This window comes from Coenobita brevimanus, chromosome 13 (assembly GCF_032717465.1).
Source record: "Coenobita brevimanus isolate Jiangsu-jjx chromosome 13, ASM3271746v2, whole genome shotgun sequence".
Classification (NCBI taxonomy): domain Eukaryota; kingdom Metazoa; phylum Arthropoda; class Malacostraca; order Decapoda; family Coenobitidae; genus Coenobita; species Coenobita brevimanus.
Window position 1 is genome coordinate 51,989,961 of NC_136966.1, and position 19,436 is coordinate 52,009,396.

The following is a 19,436-nucleotide window of genomic DNA, read 5'->3' on the forward strand; positions in this document are numbered from 1 at the left end:
AAATATGGGAATAGAGAGTGCAGTTACTATAATATATTTATTAGGAGTCAACACTTAATATATTTATTAGGAGTCAACCCTTTCACTCTCATCTTAAATGTCAGGACCAACCGCCTAGCCCCGGGCTCCTACGCTCTTCATGGGGCAACGTAAGATTGGATGATGGATGGATGGAGTCAACACTTGGATTTATTTCAGCAACATAACTGGGTGTGCCAGCTTGGAGAGCGTCCAGATGGGCATGGACACGACCTTCAACAAAGCCCACCTTCCCAAATACTGTCTATCTGTGTATTCATCTCTGAATTTACCTGTAATTCTTATTGTTAAGTAAGAATACTTTGAATTAAAAAAGAATGTGCAAATCATTGCATGGTACCATGATAGCTAAATGAATAAATGATAACAAAAGCACGAAGTCCATTACACTGCACGTGTGTCTGTTTCTACCGATGGTTGAATATCTTCTATTCATTTTAGATCATTACTGCAGTGTGACGGAATACGTGACAGTATATTCATTGTCTACTTCGTCACATGTTTGTTGATACGCAAAATGTCTTCTCAGGATGGTAACAATGTTAGTTAATGTCTTTGCCGTGGGTGTGACTCTTGTACTGTACCGGAGAGTGAAGTAGTGAGGTTATTCTGAGGTAGTGTGGCTGGACTCTGTCGGTGGGCTATATGTCGTATTTTCTTGGGCTTAGGAGGCCTTAAAGCATCTCTTCCTTAACTTTGTAGCATGCTTCTTTCTCTTCTTGCTATCTCCAAGCTGTTTTACTTAAGTTAGGAGAGACTTTTCGAACTAGAGAGGTTAGACACAGCTTTAAATTAACCTCTTCATATCTAGGTATCCTTCCTGCTTCGAGTACAAATCGTGTGGTAGTAGCAGGAACAAAGGAGGAAATGCGTCACCAGGCTGAAAGGGTTATTATTATTATCCTGTGTAGTAACTACTGTAAGTCTTGGGGATATCGAGACAGAGAGCATAAGTAACGGTTAAGAAAATATTATTACCTTGCCATATACAGAAATAAAGTACTAAGGAAAAGATACTAGGGAGCTCCTTAGCCAACGAAAATACGCGCCTGTGGTTGTGCAGTCAGCGTGGTTTTGCCAGGTGCTGTTCCCAGTCTGGCCAAAGCTTCTCCTTCATGCGGTCCACATAGCTGACCAGGGTGGGCATCTCCTCTGTTGAAATAAAAACGCAAATACAGTACTATCAATAAAATATAATGCGGAAAGTGGCTGTTGTTGGTTTAAAATGCATAAGTAATTTGGCAAGAAATCACAAGCAGTAAGCCTGCGTTATATGCCAGAATGTATCTCTGAGTATAATTTTTTCCACACAACTGGTACTGTGAACTAGATGAAACTGGCGAAACTGGATAATAACCAGCAATGGGCTTTGAATAGACATTTTGTTGTTGTTGTTATTATTATTGTGCACTTAAAAAGGAAAGACAGAAACGAAAAAGCAAAGGCAACAAATAGTGAGGGTTTACAGCAAAAATACACCTGGAAAATTAAGAGTAACGGTATGTGGTTCCTGAAGTGGACGTCATTATTAGAATACGAATATTTTGGTTAAAGGTGATTTTTGGTGTTTTGCTAATGTTATGCATTACATCATACTGTATAAGAATCGTCAACACATTTATAACGTTAACCTCTTCAATCGAGTCACGTATTTCAGTTTAGTAAACTTTTGCTCCTGTCGATAATTTTATTCAACTTCGGAAGAACGTCCAGCAGTGAAGGGGTTAATGTAGCCTATATTTAGCCCCTTTAGTTCCAAAAGTTACTCAGGCTGAATAAAACTGTCTAATAGGAGCACGAATATTATACACATAAGTCATCGGATTTAAGAGGCCAGTCTATCTACAGCACTGATTTTGAGTATCGCCATTACCGTCTCTAGCATCTACTACAAAACCTGTGTCCAGGCTAGGATTTGTTAATATGTCACTTACTGAACCTTGTTTAAAATATACAACTTAATATTCAGTTCAGGGTACTCTGTACATTAGATTAGTCTATCGGGTAATGTCTCTTCTGATAAACTGTCCGTCTTTTATCAGGGATGGCATGGATGACAGTTAAACCTCCACGCATCCTTATCATGAAACGACTGCAGGCTTTCACTCTATCCTAGTACCTCTCTTGACATTCTTTTCTTGCTTCAGAGGAATGTGAATGGTAAAGTTGGGAGTATGACCATCAGGTGTCTTGATTTCAGAATATTATGCCAGCTTGTGGAAATGTTGCTGATTGAGAAGATGCGTTTCCGTGTGTATGTAAACTTCTTCCATATGTAAGAGTGTTGCCTCGGAGGGAGAAGGGTTTGGTACTTAGTAGAGTGAGGAATGTCTGAGGGTCTTTATGCTGATGCCACTGGGAAGAGAAGCAAGATTCGCCTTGGGAAGAGGGTTTGTAACTGGGCAAAGAGAGGAATACCTGATGGTCTTCATGTCAGAGCCACCCTTCAAAAACAACAAAGATAATTCGATGTTCTGGGCAAAGGAGGTACGGTTTTAGTAGTAGGTAACAAGAGGACCCACACCTGTAATTATGGTGTAGAATGGGGAGCGTCGGTAGTTGTAGACCAGGTTGGCCAGGTGACCGAAAGCCACGCAGTCCACCAGACCCGGTTCCTCTCCCAACAGGTACGGTTTCTTACCTGGGAATCAAAGAAAAAAAAGAAAGAATACTGACCATGTCCTTCCTGCGTGCCGTTAAACAACAATGAATGAGATGGTGGTGAGTGGGATAAGCAGGGTGCAATAAGGACTCCTTGTATCCCTTTGTTACTATGCGAGTAGTGCTGCAGAGGGACGCTTCATATGGTGGCACCGATATAGCTGGGCAGCTCAACTACCTGGTTATACAAACGTCCTCCCAGTCCCCCGAAAGGAGGATGGTGGGCTGTAGTAGTAGGACAACTTCAGTAAGCCTGTAGTCCACCGTTTAACATGTCAGATGAGCCTAGGGCTACAGCAGTAGCAACAACTATGGAAGATCAGTAGCTTTTTGCTCTGTAAACAGTGATATGGTGTTGGAAATATACCACATGTGAAGGGGAGTCGAGTACATTATATAACAATGGCCCTCGCCGGAGAATTATCGGTATTGCACCTCTGGCTAGGGAGGGCGGTTACTTTTAGAATTTGTTGACAGGTTGTACAGTTGGCCATATATGAACCTGGGCCAACATCAATGTGTAGCAGCGGTCTAGCATGTGGTACACTTGACAACCATGACATAATGACATGTTTGTTGGCGGCACTGACGTGAATGAACGGAGGTGTCAAATATCAGCTGTAATGACCTAGTTGCTGTGTTGCATGAACATCGGAAATTGATGCTAGACCTCCACTTCACACAGACACTGTCCCAGGTTCGTGTATGGCCAGCTGTACATACTATTGTTCGTTTTGCTATGTGCAACTAGTCTGTGATAGTAATATACCGTATTTAAGTAGCTATTAACTCCTAATTTAGATATTAAGCTCATACCATTGCACAGTCTGTATACTAATTTAACAGTAATATTGTAATATTGGCTATGGATACACCGGTATATATGTGTGAAAAGAAGTAATTAGAAGAAGGAAGAAGTGATGTTTGGATTGGAATTACTGATTGGACAGAGATTAGTTAATACGATCTGGGTATACAGTAAGAAACATGCAGACAAGGCAACAAAATGTGAGAATGAGGGTAATGAGTATTCATATGTGCTGTGGAAGTAGAGGGTGGAGCAGCACATTAGTGGGAGAGAAGGAAAAGGTGTGTCTGAGAGAGAGAGAGAGAAAAAAAATAGAATATGTGAAGAAGAGTGACTTCATATTCTGGTGAAAGGGTATATCGCTCTTTGTATAGGTGTAAATAAGGGTGATTTTATACTGTGGTGAAGGGGTATATCACACGTTGCAGTACGTGTAAATAAGGGTGATTTTTTTTTTTTTTTGATACTGAAGGGGTATATCACTCTTTGCAATAGGTGTAAATAGGGGTGATTTTACACTGCGGTGAAAGGGTAGACCAGTATTTGCTATAGGTGTAAGAGGTGTATTTCCCTTTATTTTCGGAGATTTCGTACCGTTCCTGCTCTGCAATTAATTTTAAACAACACGTTAATAAGCCTTTGTAATTTAATGGTACAAAAGAAAGTAAGGTGGATGGTGGAAAATAAATCGCTGAGAGAGACGCCCTAAGAAGTCTACCAACCCAACGAGAATACGATCACAAGGGCCTGATTCTAAGTAGTAGAGGAGGCTTCGTATCACCTCTTCCTCAGTGATTTAGTTTGCGCATTAAACCTGAACATTCTCCCGTGTGCTGTTTACATCGGTTTTTATTTTGAAATGTCGAGGTGTTATACGCAATATAAGTAATTAAAGAGATAGGTGTTACACAATCTCCAAAGACACACCCAACATGATACCGAGGTGTTATGTGCAGGATAAACCTCAACGAAAAGGGCGTTACGAAATTCAAAAACAGCCTAGAATATGATCTTAGCTCCTTCAATCCGATGACGTGTTTTCGTTTATTGCTATTACCAGACGGTTTTAGACTCAGGCAGTACCTTGGGCAGTGAAGCGGCAAAGATATATAACCTCTTCAGTTGGAAAAGTTTGTGCTAAGTTGGAGAACAGCCTTGTTAAGTAACAGAAAGACAATTTCAAACAACGTCATTGGACTGAATTAGTTAAGTCACATTTTGGTGCACCTAACCTAGACAGAGATGCGAGGGCATTGATCATACTGAGGTGTTAAGAGCAGAATTAATCGCAAAGGAAGAGATGCTACGAAATTTCCAAAGCCAGTTAGAATACGGCCATCGTTGTGCAGCTGACCCAGGTAGAGTGCGATAGCGATGAGGTCCTGCCTGACGAGCTGCAGAACCTGCTTGAAGTCGAGGCGTCCCAGGCCCTGGTCCCGGACTGCGCTGCTCATCCTTCTTATCTTTAGGGGCAGGAAGACGAGGTAGATTTTGGGTATGTCTGGTTGGCACTCAGGGAACCCTGCGCCGCGGTCTATAATGTAACGCCACACACGCAGACCCCTGACAAAGCACGATATGGCATTAGCAAAAGGAAATGTTGGATTACTTTGATTCGCTTACACAAAGGTTCCCCTCTATTGCTGTTTACTAACAATGCACAAAGTGCGTCTGTTTCGTACTTCCCCATGTCTGTCACTTCCCTCCTTGACGCATCATATCGAAGCGAATCATGTATGAGCAGAAAATCTTACCAAACCTCTCTCACCATTGTAATATTAACCAGCAGAGAGAAGTGAAAAGCACAAGAGGGGGAATGTTACACGAACTTTTGTCCCCAACTATATATTGCGTTACCGCACAATTGCGTTTACATTGTTCAGACACTGCAACATCCTGCTTGATTAAATGTCTAAATATATTGCTTTTGAAATCAGCTAAAATATTCATTACTATTCAGAGACCTTTGGTCACACGTCACAGTATCTTAGCACCTCTAGTGAAATTACATAACTTTTGTGTGCCACCAGCAGACGATTTTATTCAACTTGGGGCAGACCTCTTGTAGTGAAGGGGTTAATGCTGTGGGTAATCCCTCTTCTACCAGAAGTCTCTCCTGACATAATAAAAGAAAATCTGGAGGTTACTAGAATATAATATAAAAATACGTGGTCGGATTCAAAGGACGAAAATCGTTTATGGTGATTTAGTGAGTCATTCCACCATCTCGGTATGTTTCCTAAGTCTAGCCTTCCTTTTCTTAGTCACTTCACTCTTACATACGCCCACATTTTGTCCTCCCCCCCCCCCTCTTGTTTGTGGTGTATATGTTCTTTCTGTCTGTATTTTATTTTTCAAACAACTCACACCTACACTATGTCCCTTCCATTTTGGTCTACATCTTCCTTCTCTAATCGTCCCATTCCCATGTGTACTCACAATTTCGTTTCCCTCCCCCAGTATCGTTCTTGGTGTACCTTTTGTTCTGACAGTCCCCCTGCTCACGACGTACTGTACACACACACACACACACACACACACACACACACACACACACACACACACACTGTCCTCTCTCCTCCAGATTTCTTCCCAGTCTACCTTTTCCCCTTCCAACCTCGTACACTTACACTTTGTCTCCCTCTTATACTAATCACTCCACACTCACTGTCACACAATACTGTTTTGGGGTGTACCTCTTCTTTCAGTTACCCACACTGTTCCCCCTATTTTCTTCATCTACCTCATCTTCGAACCGTCCCATCCCACCCTCACCAAACGAAGTGATGATCCAGCATGGTGATGAAGGAGGTGGTGATGACCCGCTGCTCCTCGCTCAAGTCAAAGGTCAGGTTGAAGTGTTTGATGAGCTTGGCTATAATGACCTCAGAGTCCCCCACCTCCTCGCCGTTCAGGGTGATCCACGGCGTCGTGCCCTCAGGACCAAACGGTTCTTCGGTATCCACCTGAAAAAGAGCAGTGGAAGGGTGGATTAATTACCTGAAAGAGCAGTGGAAAGGTGAATTAATTACCTGAAAGAGCAGTGGAATGGCTGTTGATCTGCCTCAGGAAATGGTGGAATGGTGTTTATGTACCTGATAAGTAGTGGAATGGTTGTTATCTACCCTAAAAAACAGCCTGAAAGAGAGCGGAAAGTTTGTTTATCAACCTAAAGGAGCAGTGGAATGGTTATTTATCTTGTTGAAAAAGCAGTGGAAAGGTGTATTACTTTACTGAAATAGTTGTGGAATGGTGAATTGTTTACCTGAAAGGGCAGTGAAACAGTTGGTTGTGGTCTGCCATGCCTATAAAGTGAATAAAGTAACCCGCACTGCAAAGTTGTGTATCTTGCCTTTAATGTGGCTTGCCCTGCCTGTCATATGGCTTGCTCTGTCTGTTATGTGACCTTCCCTACCAGTAATTGGCCTACCCCGCCTATAGGACACGGAGTGAAGACTTTAGGGCCGGAATATCTGAATGATATTGCCAAGGAACAAGAAATTTACCAGCTTGAGGACGTCATACTTGCAAAATATATAGATATACTTAGAAAAATAAACAGCTTATTGACCACAACAAAAACAAAACACAGACGTGCCTTCACCATAAGACATAGAAGTGCTACAGAAAATGGCAAAGATCCAAGAGAGAGATGATTCTAGTCAAGCATTATACTGCGAACGTCTTGAGGATGATTTTATAAATTAGATATAGCTCACGCAGATGTGGAACAGGCAAAGCAAGTACTGTACCAGCATATAAAAGTACCAGTTCATGCACAACACGGTCTTTTAGCAGAACGTCAACAAAGACCTTAGGCAGCGACCGGTTGAAGTGATCGTCTTCCAGCAATCCTCTGGGTTTATGTCCATCTGAGCCTGAGCTTGGACTAATAATAACAAAACAGTTAGAAAGCGAGGGACAAAAAGCAAAATTTTACGGAAAAACGTCGAAACTGATTCTGTTTTAAATGTATGGGTTTCTTGCAAGTAAGCATCTGCTTTTAAATGCACTTACAGAATAACACATATAATATGCAGAAGCAAGCAGAATTTTCAGTAGACGGACCCAATAGCTGATTTTGATAAAGCCCAAAAATTATTCTGAAGTGAGCTAACTTTAATAGGTAAATATACGGTACAGCTTATTAACCAAAATAAGAATTTCCTCATTAAGAGCATAATTATGCAGGAAAACAGTTCATGAAGCAAGTAATGGAAAGCAAAATTTCCACGACAGACCTTGTAGTTGATTTTGGCGAAGCGCAGGAATGTTTCCAGTTTGAGGACGAAGGGTGACATGCTGGGTGCGAATCGGCTCCTGGACGGCATATGCAGCACCACCACATCCTTGCCCACAGCTGCCCACCGCCTCCTGCACAATGAAAAAGCCCATATTCTAGGGGGCTTCATAGTACCTCGTCCTTAGCAACTGATTTTGCATATTACACCTAAACTTTAATCACTGCACTTGAAATTAGAGCCCGTATTTTAGGTGGCATAGGAGACTTTGTTGCACCGCTTCCTTAACAATATATTTTAAACATTATACTCGTACCTCAGTGCCCTCTTATATGTTAGTGATGCAAACAATGTCGATATTAAAACAGTATAACTAAATAACACACAAGTCATTGATAACCCTTAACCCCTTAACTGCGGGGCATCACTATCGTGACGCTTGGGCACAATAAATCATACCGTGGGGCGTCACTTTTGTGATTCTGTGTTATTTTGAATTCTCCCGGGCTTACAAGTGGTAGCTTGAATCATCTATCAGTACTGCCAATGTCCAGCACTAGTCAGCACTCCTAATCTCATCTGTACTTCCATCCATTGTTGACAATTTAGCCATTTTTCCCCGTTCTTGACTCCCCTCCCTACATCCCCTCCATTACCCTCTCCTCTCGCCTGCCCGGCCGTTCTGTGGTAAGCAAATCTTCCCCGGAAGTTTCCACTGATTTCTTCCATTGAAATAAGCCCTATGCCCTATTCTTATACAAAATAATATATACAAAAAAGAAATAAGGTAAGTGATACTGCCATACACCTGGAATTGGCTAATTATCACCTGACAACACGTCATGTGCACTCGTTCGCTAATTTCTCCCAGTAATTTCCCCTTGAAATATGCCTTATAATCTATTCTCGAAATAAAAATATATTTATATGAAAGGAAGGGAGAAGCCTAAGTGATATTTACATTCACCTGGAACTAACTATTTTTTTATGTATTGTCGAGATTTCCTACCAATCATTTCATAGCATGTAAATTAGCAGCTGTCACCCTATTGACATTGTCAACCTTTGCCTGCCCATATATGCCACAGGAATCAATTCCTTGTCGTCTTCTGAGGTGAAACCATTTCGTACTCGCGCCCCGCCATTTCTTACGCTTCTGCACCCATTGCAAAGGGCCCTGTGACCTCTACCCCTAGAAAAACTCGTGTGGGAAGCAGTAAAGGACTTAGTGACTCAGCAGTGGAACGTGAACTGGCAGAATTATCTATGATAATGATGGATAGTGACTTTGATCCTTCGGGTGAATCGTGTGATGAGCATGGGGAGGAAATCATTACAGAAACTCCTAGTACGAGTGCTTCAGTGTCCCAAGGTATCCTTAGCTCCAAGGGAAAGGAGTCTTTAGTGCAGCAAGGGAGGGAATTTGGGAAGGGAGTGAAAAGGTGGCGGGTTAGCCCCAGAACAATGGCCCTTGTGACCCAGCCCGCCATGAGTCCCGAGGTGAATCACCTCCCTGCTCCCCCAGCCCCACTTCACTAATTTCTTCCTCATCTTCAGCGGAATTTTCTCCTGAGTCTTTGTCGTCGGAGTCTCCACCAGCACCTGCAGTGAAGGCAGGCCGTAGGGGACGAGGTAAATCCCTTACTCGTAAAAGTAGTGTAGCAACTATACTCCTTTTTTTTTTATTGAGGCAAAGATGCACTTGACAGGTTGATGATGATTGGCTGAATGCAACATATCCAAAAAATATTTACTAACCCAAATTTCCCTCTCAGATATTTGTTTTCAGTTAATAATGCTAGATTATGAAGTAATGTTGCATTCAACCAATAAGCACCAACCTGTCAAGTGCATCTTCGCCTCGATAAAAAAAAGTGAATATAGAGTAAGGTCTGCTAGTGCTAAACGGCAACCTAGAGTCAGTGAGAGTGACCTTGAAACAGCCCAGTCTGCCTCACAGCCACCCTCCACCCTCACCCACCTTACACCGCCACGACAGGGAATCCTGGACGTATTCGTGTGGACGGAAGGTTCCGATTTCGTCCCTGAACATCTTGATTTCAGCGAGAGTTCCTCAGGGATACAGCCTGCCTTCACTCTTGACGAGGATGCTGAGTGTGTGGACTTCCTTTTGGCGTTCCTCGATGACGAAGTCATGCAGCACATATGTGATGAGACAAACAGGTATGAATCACAACGTGCTGCAAATGGTGCAGGTGCAGCGAAGATGCGACAGTGGACCGTGCTGTGAGTGCTGGAGCTGTATGTGTTCTTCGCCCTCATGCTTCTGATGCCACACTCAAAGAAGCATGAGTTGGAAGAATACTGGTCAGTGGACCCCTTACTGCCCTCACCTACCTTCAATAAGTACATGGCCAGAGATCGCTTCCGGAACATCATGGGAAACCTGCACGTCGCCAACAATGATGTACCATCCCAAACCGACCCACTCTGGAAGATCCGGGAGATTCTGAGAAGAATGAAGGATAAGTTTATGTCATTCTCCAACCCGTTTCAGAAGGTTGTCATAGACGAATCCTTGGTTTTGTTCTGAGGACGTCTTAGGTTTGTACAGTACATTCTAAGCAAACGCCATCTCTTTGGAATCAAGTTCTTTGTACTGTGCGACTGTAAGACGGGGTACATCCTTGCCTTCGTCATCTGTTCAGCCAGCACTGTCGATTTGGACAAAACACACCCCCTTGGCTTCCCAGGCTGTGTAGTGAAAGTGCTGCTTGAAAGGTATTTTGGTGGAAATCATGTGCTGTATACTGACAACTATTATACAGCACCGAAACTTGCTAAATATCTTTCGGAGCACGGCACTTGCTTCTGTGGCACTGTGAAGAGCAATCTTGCCAACTTCCCCAAATTCCCAGAGGCAGGAAACTCACAGCGAGGAGACGTGCACATACACAAGTCTGAGAAGAAGATGGCAATACGGTGGCATTACCAGTGGGTTGTGCACGTGCTCACCACCGTTCAGAAGGGGGAAATGAAAGACAGTGGGAAGGTCGACCGTAGGACAGGCGAACCTGTGAGGAAACCTGATGCTGTCATCGACTGTAATATCAACATGCGGCTGTTGGACAAGTCCGACATGATGATTGGAGAGATCGACTGCCTCAGGAAGAATACTACGTGGTACAGGAAGATTTTTCTGCATCTCATTGACATGACGATGCTGAACGCCTTCATCCTGTACAAGATGAAGGTAAAGCCACCCAAATCCTTCTCCCTGAGGTTGTCCGCCAGGACTTGTGTTCAGCAGCTGCTTGAGAGATATGGTAGGGTGAAAGCAACAGCTCCAAGGCACCATGCTGTAAGACTTCCCGACAGACTTGAGCAGAGGGCTTACATGGATCGGCACAGAGTGGTGCAAATGCCTGCCACAACTGAGAGGAAGGCTGCAATCCGCAGGTGCCAGGTGTGTGCACATACCACCTGACACACCTGAGCATGAATGCACCTCTTGACAGTGTGCTGAGTGCCAGGTTCCCCTCTGTGTTACCTGCTTTTTTGATTACCACAGCCTGAAGCAGTTCTAAAAGTGCAAGTGGAAAATGTAAATGATGTGTAAATAGCAAGTGAATGCAGTGGATGTAAATATGATGGAAAAGTGTAATATAGTTTTATAAGTTACTGTAAGTGACAGTGCATAACATAGTGTAAGTGAAATAGAAGTGTAAATATTGAAAATACAATAGAAAATGTAAATAGAAATGTAAATAATTAGTAATATAAGAATATGAGTACAAATATTTGAAGTTATGACAGTGAAAGTGAAACCTTGGCTCTCTACATATTTTACTGAAAGAGAAATTGAATGCCTACAGTGACAATAAACTACTATTGCTGAAGGAAACTTATGGATAAAGACTGCAGATATATATAAGTGTTATATATATTAATCGGAATATAAAGTGTGAGTGTTTTAATGAATAATAATTGACAGAATTCCAGCGGGGAATGAGCGCAAGTGGGAGGCTCGTATGCGCTCAAATTTTCATTGCTTTCACAGTGTTTTTTTTTTTTTTTTGGAGTATGGATTTCAAACTATTTGAAAATCATAGAATAGTGTTTCTAGTGATAATATCAGGCTGTGGTAATCATATTACGGGGTGTCGGGAAGTGGAAAGTGGAGACTTCGTTACCCAACTTCAGAGGTCTCCACAAGTCCTACGGTACTCGACGAAGGCTCAACAAACATCCCAGGAGATAGCTGAAGGTATGTGCCATGTGCCTATATAATTATAATATTCTAGGACTAATAATTGATTTTTGGCAAATATTTTTACAAAGTCTGTCGGAGCACGAATATCCTAGCTGGACACGCAAGTCGCGCCAAAACAACCCCGCGGTTTAGGGGTTAATGTGGAAAATAAATCTCTTATGAAAAAGTGTGAGAAGGGAAGAGTAGTAGTAATTCACCACTTCACTTTGATGATCATTCCTATGTAGAGTAATACTGACAGCAGACAGGAAAGGCATCATTGTGCTGAAGTGGGTAAGGGAAACTTATGACTGTACTGCTACTTTATTTTATTTTTATTTATTTTCTTAATCGCTTCAACCCAATAATGTATTTTTTGTCTTATTCCTGTTAATGCCAAGCTGTGTCATTCAGGTTCAGACAGACTTCTTGAACTATTGGCGTTTGATACACCACAGATTCCACTGACCCTTACGCTACAACAGGTCTTCCCTTAAGATAAATCAACTCGTCAGGAGATGGCAAAATGAAAAGAAAAAATAAATGCTCACACAGGAATTGATATACCTACTTGTACTCTAATTACATGACAAATTCCGACTGACCTTCGTTTACCCTTGCTGATAAAGTTCAAGAGGAGAGTTGCCGCAATGATACAGACGATACCCGAGACAAAACTCAGCATAGGCAGCCCTACCCATACCCCACCTTCCTCCATCTCAGACCCTCTCATCTCTGACGTCTTATCTTGTCACCATCTACAGTGATGGGTGTTGGGTGTGGGGGTTACTGTGGTTCTAACCTGTGTGGGGGAGGAGGAAGTTGTATTAAGATTTACAGAAACCACACACACACACACACACACACACACACACACACACACACACACAGCCAGGAACTGAATAATGTATGAGGAAATAAAGACGTAAAGAAGTCGTTTTTTGATTGTCTCTTGATACCAGCTATCGGGTGAACCTGTGTGTACAGTAATAATAATAATAATAATAATAATAATAATGATAACTGGAACAACGCTTCTAAGGACAACTTTGATCACGGAAAACCTCCCAGACCATTACCTACTAGAAGCCGAGCAATAAAAGGGCCTTGAGGCCAAGGTCACTGATCTTGTGCACGTTATTTTAGGTCACCACAGTCTATAAGTCCACCATATTTGGTGGTTCTACCTTTAATCCTTCATTAAAAATTAGTTGACATCCATAATATTCGGAAAAGTCCCAGTTTTTTCCCCTAGGCGATCTCAGAGAATAATTAACCGAATGGAACAATACTCCTTTCCTCATTACGTCCGCCTCAAGGCTATATTGCAGTAAACCTTAGGTTCCTATCTTGAACAGTTCTCGAGATAGTGTGGCTGGCTCATTTTTCTGTTTGAAGGCTCTAGGCCAAATAGCCTTTGAATTATCGCAATTTTGAAATGTCATAAAAATAATAATAATAATAATTCGATTGACAAAAACAAGAAGATTTCCCAGTTATGTGGGAAGCTTTAATAACAATAATAATAATAATAATAAAAAAATAATAAAGTAAAATAATAAATATGAAGAAGCAGGGACATTATAAATCTGATTCACACCTGTCAAAATACCGTTAGGTAACAAGTTATGCAAGAACACACACACACACACACACACACACACACACACACACACACACACACACACACACACACACACACACACACACACACACACACACACACCTGCACTTATTGTGGGTCATATTGTGGATGGCATAAAAGGCTTCTTAACACCACATCCACAGCGGTTTATGTTGCATATTACCCCTTTACCCTATTCACGTTTCTCATTTATATCGTTTATATCATCACAGTTTCTACATACAGGTGGGTACTGAGGTATATTATATGGAAAGGCTAAATCGCTAAGGAAGAGGTGTTATGTAATATCCAAAGCCACTTAAATTATGTAATTATATCCCACCAATCTTTTTACTTCACTTATTCCACACCTGTCACTGATTTATTCCACACCTGCTGCTGATGTATTCCACACCTGTCACCGATTTATTCCACACCTTTCATTGATGTATTTCACACGTCACTGAATTATTCCACACCTCCCACTAATTAATTCCACACCTGTCACAGATTAATTCCTCCCGAGTCACTGATGTATTCCACACTTGATTCCGGTTTGCACTCCTGTCACTGGTTCATTCCTCATGTTTTACTGTTTCTCCGTCAGACAAGTATCTACATCACCAGACTGGGTTATTACACACACACACACACACACACACACACACACACACACGCATAAACATACACACTAAATAGATAGAGAGAGAGAGAGACAGATAGATATTATCTTTTTTCATAAAGGGAAGGGGTGAGGTAAGGTCAAGAAAGCAAGGAAAGATAACCCACGATTGAGGGGGAACTTTCAACAACATGCCCAGTCATGTTTTGTTTTTTTAATGCAAAGAAGAAGGAACCAAAGACCACGAGCCCGCAATAACTGTTCCTTTGAAAAGAAAAACAAAATACAAGAGAGAGCCAAATTCAAGATCCGTTCATTTCGAGATGCCTGGACACACTGCGTTTGAAAGACTTGAGATCATAAGAAGCAGGAAATACAGACAGAGGGAGACTGTTCCAGAGTTGAACTGTTGCATAAATGAAGGACTGGGAATAACGGTTAACTCTTGCATTAGAGAGTTGGACAGAAAAGGGATGAGAGTTTGCTGCTAGACGGGTGCTACGCGCCCGTCAAAGAGGTGGAGGAATGCATGCAGACAGTTGAAAGGAGCAGTGACCATTGAAGTAGCGACAGAAAAGAGATAAAGATGCAACAGTGCGGCGATGAGACAGAGGTTGTAGGGAGTCAGTAAGAGGAGGAGAGTTGATGAGACGAAAAGCCTTTGACTTCACCCTGTTGAGAAGAGCTGTATATGGGGAACCTCCCCACATGAGAGTTGTACTCCACAGAAGGGTGGATAAAACCCCTGTCTAGAGTCAACAGTTGTGCAGGGGTAAAGATGGAACGGAGTCAGCTTAGCACACCTGATCTCTTGGAAGCAGATTTTATAAGAGATATAATATGCTCTTTCCAAGATAAGTCCCGAGTAAATGAAGCCCCAAACATGTTCAAGGATGATGCAGGATTAAGCTGAATATTATTAAACATTAGTGGGTACACCTGTGGAAGATTTTGTCGGGTTGATAGGTGCAAGAACTGAGTCTTTGATGCATTAAATACAACAAGATTATTTTTACCCCGGTCAGAGATACGAGCCAAGTCAGACATTAGGTGTTCCATAGCCTCATCCCTTGTTTGCTGAAGTAACTGCTGAGATGGGCGTTGCAGGAACCGAATGAAAAAGTGAAGAGTGGAGTCATCAGCGTATGAGTGGATAGGGTTAGATGTACAGCTTAGCTGGTCATTGATAAATAAAAGGAAGAGAGTTGGTGATAGGACAGAGCCCTGAGGAACACCACTGTTGATAGATCTAGGAGAAGAACGATGGCCGTCTACAACAGCGGCTATATAACGACCAGAAAGAAAGCTAGAGATGAAGGCACAGATAGATGGATAGAAACCGTAAAAGGGCAGCTTGGAAATTAAAGATTTATGCCAGACTCGATCGAAAGCCTTTGAGATGTCAAGTGCAATGGCAAAACTTTCGCCAAAGTCCCGAAAGGAGGATGACCACGAGTCTGAAAGGAAGATGAGAAGATTGCTAGTGGAGCGTCCCTTACGGAACCCATACTGACGATCGGAAAGAATATTGCGGTAGGAAAGATTCTTTTAAAAAAATTTTTATTAAGAATTGACTCGCAAACTTTTGAGATACAGGATGTTAAAGCAATTGGACGATAGTTAGAGGGTTGGGAATGGTCACCCTTCTTTGGGACTGGCTGAATGAGAGCAAACTTCCAACAAGAAGGAAAGGTACAAGTTGATAGACAAAGACGAAAGAGTTTGCCTAGGCAGGGTGTAAGCACAGAAGCACAGTTCTTGAGGACAACAGGAGGGACTCCATCAGGCCCATATGCCTTGTTAGTATTGAGGCCTGTGATGGCAGAAAATACATCAGCTGAAGAAATTTTAATGTCAGCCATGAGGAAGTCAGGGGAGGGAAGTGATGGAGGAACAGCACCAGAATCATCTAAGGTGGAATTCGAGGAGCAAGTCCGAGCGAAGAGATCTGCTTTATAAGTAGAAGAAATAGCTACAGAGCCATCAGAGTAGAAAAGAGGAGGGAAGGATGATGAGGTAAAGTTGTTAGATAGGTCTTTGGCAAGGTGCCAGAAGGAGCAGGAAGAATTCGAGTTGGAGAGTTGAGACCATTTAGTACAGATGAAATTATTTTTTAGCAGAGTGAAGAACAGACTTAGCACGATTCCGGGCAGAAACTTATAAAAGATGTGATTCAGGGGTGGGTTGGCTCTGGTACTTTTTATAGGCCTTCTCCTTGTTGTGGATTGCATTAGAACAAGCGTGATTAAACCAAGGCTTTCTTGCATTAGTGAAAGGATATGAGAAAGGAATGTATGCTTCCATGCCCGAAAGTATAACCTCCATAATACACAAGGCACACTCAGGTGGCTTCCGGCCATAGAAGCAATAATCATTCCAGGGAAAATCCAAGAGGTACTGCCTGAGGGCCTCCCAATCTGCAGCTCCAAAGTGCCACAGACGACGTTTCTTTGGAGGGTCCACAGGCCGTACCAGAGTGATAGGACAGGTTAAGGTGATAAGGTTGTGATAGGAGGAGCCCAATGGAGAGAAAAGATTAACAGTGTAAACAGAAGGATTGGTTGTGAGGAAGAGGTCAAGTATCTTGGAGCTCTCTCCAAGGCGGTCAGGGATACGGGTAGGGTGCTGTACAAGCTGCTCTAGATCATTAAGCCCTTAACCATGGGGCATCACTTTCATGATGCGTGGGCGCAATGGATCATACCACGGGGCATCACTTTTGTGATTTTGTGTTATTTTGAATTCTCCCGGGCTTGCAAGTGGTGGCTTGTATCATCTATCAGTACTGCCAATGTCCAACACTAGTCAGCACTCCTAATCTCATCCGTGCTCCCATCCATTGTTGACAATTTAGCCATTTTTCCCCGTTCTTGACTCCCCTCCCTACCTCCCCTCCATTACCTTCTCCTTTCGCTTGCCTGGCCGCGCTGCGCTAAGCAAATCTTCCCCGGAATTTTCCACTGATTTCATCCATTGAAATAAGCCCTATGCCCTATTCTTATACAAAATAATATATACAAAAAAGAAATAAGGTAAGTGATAGTGCCATACACCTGGCATTGGCTAATTATCACCTGACAACACGTCACGTGCACTCGTTAGCTAATTTCCCCCTGTAATTTCCCCTTGAAATATGCCGTATAATCTATTCTTGTAACAGAAATATATATATGAAAGGAAGGGAGAAGCCTAAGTGATATTTACATTCACCTGGAACTACCTATTTTTTTATGTATAGTCGAGATTTCCTACCAATCATTTCATAGCATGTAAATTAGCAGCTGTCACCCTATTGACATTGTCAACCCTTGCCTTCCCATATACGCCGCGGGAATCAGTTCCTTGTCGTCCTCTGAGGTGAAACCACGTCGCACTCGCGCCCTGCCATTTCCGCTGCTTCTGCGTCCATTGCAAAGGGCCCTGTGACCTCTACGCCTAGAAAAACTCGTGTGGGAAGCAGTAAAGGACTTAGTGACTCAGCAGTGGAACGTGAACTGGCAGAATTATCAATGATAATGACGGATAGTGACTTTGATCCTTCGGCTGAATCATGTGATGAGCCTGGGGAGGAAATCGTTACAGTAACTCCTAGTACGAGTGCTTCAGTGTCCCAAGGTATCCCTAGCTCCAAGGGAAAGGAGCCCTTAGTGCAGCAAGGGAAGGAATTTGGGAAGGGAGTGAAAAGGCGGCAGGTTAGCCCCAGAACAATGGCCCCATGTGACCCAGCCCTCCATGAGTCCCGAGGTGCATCACCTCCCTGCTCCCCCAGCCCCACTTCACTAATTTCTTCCTCATCTTCAGCAGAATTTTCTCATGAGTCTTCGTCATCGGAGTCTCCACCAGCACCTACAGTGAAGGCAGGCTGTAGGGGACGAGGTAAATCCCTGACTCGTAAAAGTAGAGTAGCAACTAGAGTAAGGGCTGCTAGTGCAACACGGCAACCTAGGGTCAGTGAGAGTGACCTTGAAACAGCCCAGTCTACCTCACAGCCACCCTCCACCCTCACCCCCCTACACCGCCACGACAGGGAATCCTGGATGCCTTTGTGTGGACGGAAGGTTCCGATTTCGTCCCTGAACATCTCCATTTCGATGAGAGTTCCTCAGGGATACAGCCTTTCTTCACTCTTGACGAAGATGCTGAGTTTGTGGACTTCCTTTTGACGTTCCTCGATGACGAAGGCATGCAGCACATATGTGATGAGACAAACAGGTATGAATCACAACGTGCTGCAAGTGGTGCAGGTGCAGCGAAGATGCAACAGTGGAACATGCTGGAAGTGCAGGAGCTGTATGTGTTCTTCGCCCTCATGCTTCTGATGCCACGCTCAAAGAAGCATGAGTTGGAAAAATACTGGTCAATGGACCCCTTACTACCCTCACCCACCTTCAATAAGTACATGGCCAGAGATCGCTTCCAGAACATCATGGGAAACCTGCACTTCGCCAACAACGATGTATCTTCCCAAACTGACCCACTCTGGATGATCTGGGAGATTCTGAGCAGAGTGAAGGATAAGTTTATGTCATTCTCCAACCCCTTTCAGACGGTTGTCAAAGACGAATCCTTGGTTTTGTTCAGAGGACGTCTTAGGTTTGTACAGTACATTCCAAGCAAACGCCATCGCTTTGGAATCAAGTTCTTTGTACTGTGCGACTGTAAGACGAGGTACATCCTTGCCTTCGTCATCAGTTCAGCCAGCACTGTCGATTTGGACAAAACACACCCCCTTGGCTTCTCAGGCTGTGTAGTGAAAGTGCTGCTTGAAAAGTATTTTGGTGGGAATCATGTGCTGTATACTGACAACTATTATACAGCACCGAAACTTGCTAAATATCTTTCAGAGCACGGCATCGGCTCCTGTGGCACAGTGAAGAGCAATCGTGCCCACTTCCCCAAATTCCCAGAGGCAGGAAACTCGCAGCAAGGAGACGTGCACCTACGCAAGTCTGAGAAGATGCTGGCAATACGGTGGCATTACCAGAGGGTTGTGCACGTGCTCACCACCTTACACAAGGGGGAAATGAAAGACAGTAGGAAGGTCGACCGTAGGACAGGCGAACCTGTGAGGAAACCTGATGCTGTCATCGACTATAATATCAACATGCGGCTGGTGGACAAGTCCGACATGATGATTGGAGAGATTGACTGCCTCAGGAAGAATACTAGGTGGTACAGGAAAGTTTTTCTGCATCTCATTGACATGACGATGCTGAACGCCTTCATCC

The 19,436-nt window shown here is 43.1% G+C and overlaps 1 protein-coding gene across 1 annotated transcript; it reads right to left on the reverse strand.

Annotated features, from left to right (window-relative positions):
- Nucleotides 1-1,102: 1,102 nt before the first annotated feature.
- On the reverse strand, nucleotides 1,103-12,695 carry LOC145415765 (failed axon connections homolog). Its single transcript, XM_080285011.1, has 6 exons — nucleotides 12,568-12,695; nucleotides 7,750-7,882; nucleotides 6,284-6,474; nucleotides 4,863-5,071; nucleotides 2,564-2,680; nucleotides 1,103-1,191 (listed from the first exon to the last, which is right to left on the reverse strand). Exons 1-6 carry the CDS (start codon nucleotides 12,693-12,695, stop codon nucleotides 1,103-1,105), a joined length of 867 nt encoding a protein of 288 aa, XP_080141137.1.
- Between the last annotated feature and the right edge of the window lie 6,741 nt (nucleotides 12,696-19,436).